Source organism: Colossoma macropomum, unplaced genomic scaffold, assembly GCF_904425465.1.
Source record: "Colossoma macropomum unplaced genomic scaffold, Colossoma_macropomum, whole genome shotgun sequence".
NCBI classification, from domain to species: domain Eukaryota; kingdom Metazoa; phylum Chordata; class Actinopteri; order Characiformes; family Serrasalmidae; genus Colossoma; species Colossoma macropomum.
The window spans coordinates 1,177,125-1,185,176 of NW_023495922.1; the positions used below are offsets into that span (position 1 = coordinate 1,177,125).

Here is an 8,052-nt window from a genome sequence, read left to right on the forward strand (position 1 = left end):
CTCCTTTGTCATATTTTTCATTTCATAATGCACCAAATGTCACCCATGCCATGTGCGCTTATGCATACCTATATCATCACAGATGCTGGCTTTTGAACCGTATGCTGATTAAAAAGCCAGATGGTCCCTCCCCTCATTAGCCCAGGTGACACAGTGTCCTTGATTTCCCAAAAGAATTTTAAAATTTTGATTTGTTGGACCACAGAGCACTTTTCCACTTAGGCCCAGAGAAAGCAGCAGTGTTTCTATATCCTGTTTATATGTGGTTTCTTTTTTGCATGGTAGAGATTTAACTTGCATTTGTAGATGCAGCGACTTACTGTGTTCACAGACAGTGGTTTTCAGCAGTGTTCCTGAACCCATGCAGTGATTTCTACTACACAATTATGTCTGTTTTTAATGCCGTGCTGCCTGTGGCCTGAAGATTACAGCCATCCAATCTTGGTTTTTGGCCTTGTCCCTTGCATAGATTTCTCTGGATTCTCTCTTTTAATGATTTTATGTACCGTAGATGATGATAATCCCCAAGTTCTTTGCGATTTAACATTGACAAACAGTGTTTTTGAATTGTTGCACTATTTGCTTGTGCAGTTTTTCAGAGTGGTGAACCCCTCCTCATCTATACTTCTGAAAGACTCAGCCTGTCTGTAAAAGGCAGAGGTAGAAACAAATTTATGCAGGCTTACAACAGGCAGCTTTCACAGCCTCTGCCAGGAAGCAGTCTGTGGCAGCAGCTGGTTCAAAGTACCAGCTTACCATTCAGAAACCCAGAAACCTTGACCTCCCAAAGCAAAACACAAGCTTGATCCTTCCCAAACTAATGTACACTTACAGCTTGGCAGACTATGCATTTCAGACACCAGAATGAAGCAAAATACCTGAGAGACTTCACTGAAATATTTGTTTGATCCCAGTATACAATGCATCACACTTTACTAAGTCATTTCATTCATTGTGTACAGCAAGAGAAGGGCATTGCAAGTACACTGCAATCTAAATAAACTCGCTATATCTAACATCACCTTGCCAGTGGGATGCTAGGATTGAGTTGACATTTACATCAGCCATGCTTACCATCTGGTTAGCATTTCCAGGTCATATATTTACTTAGTCATGTTGCTTGGATTCCTTGCTTTTTCTTGGCATATTTTTTTCCCCCCAAGCTGCACTTAACAGTAAAACCATTTATGTTAAATATAAAAAATATAGACCAAGAAATGTGTTTGATGAACACTTATAACATGGTCTACAATTGGCAGAACTATTCAAGACTGTGTCGTAACACCCTTAACCTATTAAAGAAGGCTTTTAGGAGCTTTTGAATATTAGTTAGATGTGCTCGATCTGAGGATTGTAGTCCTCCAGAACCAGGATGGGGCACCCCTGTTCTAGACAAACTGGATGAATAACAAGATAAAATGTCAACCAATATGAGGAATAACAGATTTAAACATTTCAGCCTACTGAAAGATCAAACATCAGTATTTAATATATATATATATATATATATATATATATATATATATATATATATATATATATATACCTTCTTATGAAACGGTGATTTAATAACAAATAACCCAAATTATAATTACAGACAATAAGAAATAGCAAGTAAGTCCAACATAAATGCTAATAATAACCAAAAATGCAAATGGTCAAAATGCAATCTGCACTATTACAGTGCATGTTAAACCTCAGCCTAAAAATATGAACATGAATACAGCACTGAAACAAACTGTAGATCCACATGTGTATATAAACAGTTACACATGTTCATGTTTATAAATGTTTCTGTTCCTTCAGCATTTTTGTACAGCATACATGCAGGCATAGGGGGACAGCTGGAAGATGGAGCAGAAAAAAATGAAGGGGTCAGGATAAAGAAGGTGGGTGTGATGGAAAAAGAGGGTAAACACAGAGGAATCCTCGTCAATGAAAATATAATATTACTTAACATACAGTCACATACTGAACACACCTACTTTCCTACATGAGGTTTCCCCTCATGCTTTTACTATTTACTACATTTTTCAAAAATAAACACATCAAAATTATGGAAATTCGTATGGAACTCAACTGTGGCTCAAATATATACATCAAACGATCTTTTGGAACTCAGCCTCCTGTGCCTTAACGCAGCCTCACATTCTCTTATACACTACCAAGCAGCTTCAAGTGGAAGGCCACCTGCAATGCTTTTCCATTAGGAGTGAAGAACATCCACATTAGTTGAGACATTTTTAAGAAGATACATACAACAACAACCAAATCACAATGGATTGTTTATTTGTATTTATTGTATAATGTTAGTGTTCATTGAGTAAACAGATGTTTACTGCCCAAATAAATGTCTTAACACATTTTCCCTGATGGAGGGTTTAGACAGTTATACTATATATGAAGTACATCAATAATGGACCCAGTCCAATAAAGATTGATTTGTTTGAATCTGTATGCCATATGAATCTGGCATTGTTCTAGGGAGGGGAGTACTTCTTGCTCCCCAAAGCAGACATTTCCTTATGTGAATCATATCAGCAGGATATGGACAGAGCAAAAGTGGAGAAATAAAAAGTTGGCACTGAAATGAAGAAAAAATGACATACACTAAAACATCAGAAATGTCCGAGCAGGTGGACAATAAAACACTAGGCGAGAATATCTTACTCTCCTAAAGCTACTGGACCTCCAAGAAAACTCTTGAGTAATTGTATAGAGCCATAAATGTTTTCTTCAAAACAGCATCTCATCCCAAAAGGCTCAGTTGGTAAACAGGTCTGAACTTGTTCATCAAAATAATATTACACAGTATCAACAAGAACTAAAAGTACTTTTATGTAGAGATGGAAGGAGTGATTGGTATCAGCCAATTTCCAGCTATATAATACAAATATGCAATCGGCCGATGTTTCCCTTAACCGATCCTGAGAGCTGATTAGTGACATAAAACATGAGTCGTATTTCGCCTGAGGTGCCAGACTGTAACTGCTGCACCGTTTAAGGCGGAACGGGGAAATTCGGACAAGAAGCTGACTGCAGCTCTATCAAGAGTTGAAAGGCATAAAAAGGCACGAGGATGTTTCACTGTTTCTGCTTGACAGGTGGGTAACATCAACTTATTTTTGCTGTTTCACAGAACCAGTAGGTCAGTACTGTTGTGTCCTGTTTGCTAATGTTTGTGGTTAGCTTGCAGGAGCAACTGTAGTGACAATTTGCCAACACACAAACGTTAGTGACAATACTTGCTGTGATGTTGTTCCCTCTAGTGTTATATCATGGCAACTACCTGTACCAAGTTTGCTGAAGGGTTTTATGGCTAAGAAGATGAAAAAAAAGTGTCGCTTGCCTTTGTAATACGCTTCCATTAATTTATTTCACTTGTAAATCATTACAGAACAATTTAAGTGAGCGTTACGTTTATTATGTAATTGTACAAGTGCTCAGTATGAACCTCCTCCAGCTGTATGGACAACATCAACGTCATAGTCAAATTCATCCCATACTCGATTGAGCATGTCGGGTGTCACTGTACTCACGACTCTTTCAGTGCAATTTCAGAGATCATACAATGTTGTGGAACCAACGACGAACGCTCTGAGCTGTTGGAGGTTCACTGCCCATGAAAATCACGTTGCACAGTTATGACGGAATCACTCTTATTGAAGTGGAGAATGCAGAATGCTTTCTGCTCAGGGGTCTCCATCTCCTCCCAGACTGAACGGGAGACATCTTCCAGTGACAGTTAGAAACTCTATGACCCCCTCTTTCAATTAGATTGTGATTGGTTCCTAGGTGCCTCACGGTTGTAAAAATGATGGCGCTTAAAAATCAGATGAATTTTTTTGAATCACCCTGTATTTAAGTCTGGGGATGGCAATGAACAATTCAAAACTTAAATCCTTTGTTTCTTAGTTCAAGGTTGATATAAATGTATGTTGCACAAAACTGTCTTGCTTGTGTACAGAACATAGAATACTGTATAATGTTCTTTCTCTCAAGCACAAAACCACCATACTTTTGTCTACACCTCCTGCTGAGCAACTAAATCTTAAAAATAATGGTAAGATTGCTCATTTAAAAAAGTGATAATAAGAATAATCACATAATACTGAAAATCACACGTTCAGAGCTTTCTCCCTCTTAGTGCACTTGTGTGTCTTTAAAGTACTCAAATGTCTAAAGCTGTGCCTACACTCTGAGCAGTAATACGGCTTCTCTCCTGTGTGAACACGCTGATGTTGTTGTAAATTCCCCTGGATATTAAAACTCTTCCCACACTCAGAGCAGTAATATGGCTTCTCTCCAGTGTGAATGCGCTGATGCTTTTTCAGGGTATCGTTGTCTCTAAAACATATTCCACAATCCGAGCAATGAAACGGCTTCTCTCCCGTGTGAATGCGCTCGTGTCGTTGGAGATGACTCTGCTGATTAAAACGCTTCCCACACTCTGAACAGTGATACGGTTTCTCTCCAGTGTGAATTCGCAGGTGCTTTTGGAGGGTACCTCTGTCTCTAAAACACATTCCACATTCTGAACACTGATACGGCTTCTCTCCCGTGTGAATGCGCTGGTGACGTTGAAAATTACCCTGCTGATTAAAACTCTTCCCACACTCTGAGCAGTAATACGGCTTCTCTCCTGTGTGAATGCGCTGGTGTTTTTTGAGGGTACCTTGGTCTCTGAAACAGATTCCACATTCTGAGCAATGATATGGATTCTGTTCTGTGTGAATGCGCTGGTGTCGCTGGAGAGGACTCTGCTGATTAAAACTCCTCCCACACTCTGAGCACTGATATGGCTTCTCTCCAGTGTGAATGCGCTGGTGTATTTTGAGGGTGCCTCTATCTCTAAAACACATTTCACACTCTGAACAATGATACGGTTTCTCTCCTGTGTGAATGCGCTCATGTTGTTGGAGATTACTCTGCTGATTAAAGCTCTTCCCACACTCTGAGCACTGATACAGTTTCTCTCCTTGGTGAACACACTGGTGTTCTTGGAGAGCACTCTGTTGATTAAAACTTTTCCCACACTCTGAACAGTGGTGAGTCCTCTTCTTGCTCTTGTTCTTCTGTGTCCATCTGTGCGATGTACCAGAAGATGTCTGTTGAGCACCAGAGCTTGTTCTAGAAGCCATATTCTCATAATGAATATCTTCTGATTTCAGCAGTCTGACCCCTGTAGGTAGCATTTTTTGACGTGTTCTGGGAGATAAATTTAAACTGTGTAGGAAGGTGGATATTAGAAACAGGAGAATACCTTTCACAGGACGTCATTCACTTCTGGAAGACAAAAAGACAAAAAATATTAAAGTCTTAATGTAAAATGCAACAAAGCTACACTCTGCGGAAAAAAAGTGATGTCTGAGAGGAGACAGTTTTGGTTCCCACTAGGCATAAGAACCAGGCAGCATCTTGTGGCGTCCCACAAGGTTTCATTCTAGGACCTACTTTGATGAATTATGCATTTTCCCTGCCTGGCACTAATCATAAATAAAGTTTTAGTTTCCATAATGTGCAGATGACACATAGTGATATCTGTCTTTGACATATGGTGCCAACAAATATCTATAGTCTCTTGTTTGATTGCATAGATTGGTTTCTTACAGTTTAAAGGCACAATATATGATTTCAATCCAATACACTTTATTTAATTCAGTGAACATCTCACAGTCCACTAGCTCTCTGTTCTGTATGTGTGCTGGACATAAAATCTGATATTCATGCACAGCAATGGCTCTGTAAATGGGAAATAAATTAAGTATTTTGGGCCAAGAGACACAACACTATTCTGGCCAATAAGCAACAATACATTGACTCATGCATTGTCAGGAAAGAAAGATGGCCAAGAAACAGCCAAAGAAGAGAAGAGCTGAAGAACAAAGATTAACATTTTACTGCAGGGTGCTGTTCATAAGGCTACGTAACACCTACATAAGCTGGTCATGACAACTGACATAACCCTACATAAATGTTTATAAATGTTTATTCCAATAGGCATCATCTGTCATAAAGGCTTCTTTATCTAACTTTAATCAAAATTGGCAAATGTAACCTTTATAGTGAATAAGGCCTGTTGGAATAAGCACTTATAAACATTTACGTTGGGTTATGTCAGTTGTCATGACACCCTTACATAATTGTCATGTAGCCTTATGAAGTATTTTTTTAGGTTACAAAAATACATGTTTTAAACAGGTCATCAGTTACATATACCAGAATACATGTTTAAAGAACTCATCACAACTCTGAATGTAAACACTCTCAAGCACTGGTAATGCAAAACACTATTCATAACACTATGTGTAAAGTCCATACATTTCTTTCTCAATCCAAGTCTTCGTGTCCATGCAAACAAATCAGACTCACCTGTCTGTCATTTCAGGATGATTAGTCCATATGAAGAAGGTTGGTGGTATGACGACTAGAGGTTAGTGATGATGGGTCTTAATGTTCCAAACAACCGCATCCACAAGAGCTCATATGCAGAACACAGTCCACATCTGCCCAGCTGCACTGTTGCTCAGATGGTAGCCTCTATACAATGTGTTAACAGAAGGTTCTTCAGGTTCTTCAGAATCACTCAAATCTAATATCTAGTATCACCACACCTACTCAGCACAGGCCTTCAGACAATACTGCAGCCAATGTAAGCATCTGCTCCAAACCCTGAACTCACATTCTAATGCACTCACATTAACATTCTACAGGAGCCAACATGCATGAAAACTGACTGTTCCCAAAACAGGCCTTTGCATGAGAAACATAAACACAGTTTGCTTGCTTGCAGTTCGACTGTGAGTGTTCTGCCTCTTTTACCTTCTAACAACGAGCACTCCAACTCACCACTAACACCTAGAGGCCGGAACGAGAATTACCTCCAGGCTCACTTGTAATGAGTAGAGATCATAAAATGGTACTCTACAATACAAAACTCTACAATACTGGTCCACAAATAAATATGCATTAATACTAATCTAAAGCTTTTATCACAGTTAATAGACTAATACGTAACATATCAGAAAATAATAAAACATACGTTAATAGAGGATTGAGTCATATCTGAATAGCCGTTAATGACAATCGTTAAGCACTAACATATTGCTAAGTCATTCTACTAATTAATATCATGACGTGCTAATTAAGATGCTTTCTGTAATGCATAATGTCTGTTTGGAGATTATGTAGGTCAACACAAATAATAGGCTAATTTAAGTTTATCATTTGATAAAAATCAGTGCACTCCGTTGTCTCAGAATCTCAGAAAAATTAAATACTGGAAAAATGTCCCAAAAAATGTCTTGAAAATGTCTTCAAGTATTATTTTATGTTTTTGCCAAATTGCCCACCTCTGTAAGAGATTTTAGTAAAGAGCACTAGTATTCTAGAAGTGTAAGGTTATTTACTTTATTAATGCAAAGTAATATTTGAAAAATATTTCAATACTGAACTTCACAACAGGGTCTTTTGTCAAAAGAGTCTTTTTAGCTTTGAACACCATTTGAACACCTGCCAGCTTTTTCTTTCTCCTGAAAAGTTGACATTTCAGCGTTATAGGTTTTTTAAGTGACAGCAACTATATATAGTTTCAAATTTAACTTGGTTTAAGCATCACCAAGTTACAAATATTTGGTATATTTAAGATATTTTTAATATTTGCAATTGAGTTTACAAGTTGGCAGCCCCTTTAAAGTTAAAGAGGCTACACAAGACAATGAAAGCAACCACACACACAAAAACAGTTTAGGATGCACCAAGTTACCTGTCACGTCCTGCATACCATGTGTAAAGTCTCCAAAACTGAACTCCTGAAACTACTATCAGCTACTATTCAGATGTCCTGAATATACACCAGGTCTCTCCAGAATAAATTTCTTAACTCTGCAGTTACAGGCCAGCCTCAAATATCTTGTTTGTTGCCAAAAAATAAGATTGTAATAATCTTAAAAGAATCAAATACTATTAAACTGTTTATCAAAAAAATCTGATTCATGTTTATTGATTTATTTTGATAATAATAGTGATTAGTGAATAGTAACAATCATTGCA

General features: G+C 38.0%; 1 protein-coding gene across 1 annotated transcript; it reads right to left on the reverse strand.

Moving 5' to 3' along the window:
• Positions 1–3,642: 3,642 nt before the first annotated feature.
• LOC118803527 (zinc finger protein 501-like) lies at positions 3,643–6,831 on the reverse strand. The gene is made up of 2 exons (XM_036564017.1): positions 6,373–6,831; positions 3,643–5,286 (listed from the first exon to the last, which is right to left on the reverse strand). The coding sequence occupies exon 2, from the start codon at positions 5,193–5,195 to the stop codon at positions 4,119–4,121; it is 1,077 nt and encodes a 358-aa protein (XP_036419910.1). The 5' UTR covers positions 5,196–5,286; positions 6,373–6,831; the 3' UTR covers positions 3,643–4,118.
• Positions 6,832–8,052: the final 1,221 nt, after the last annotated feature.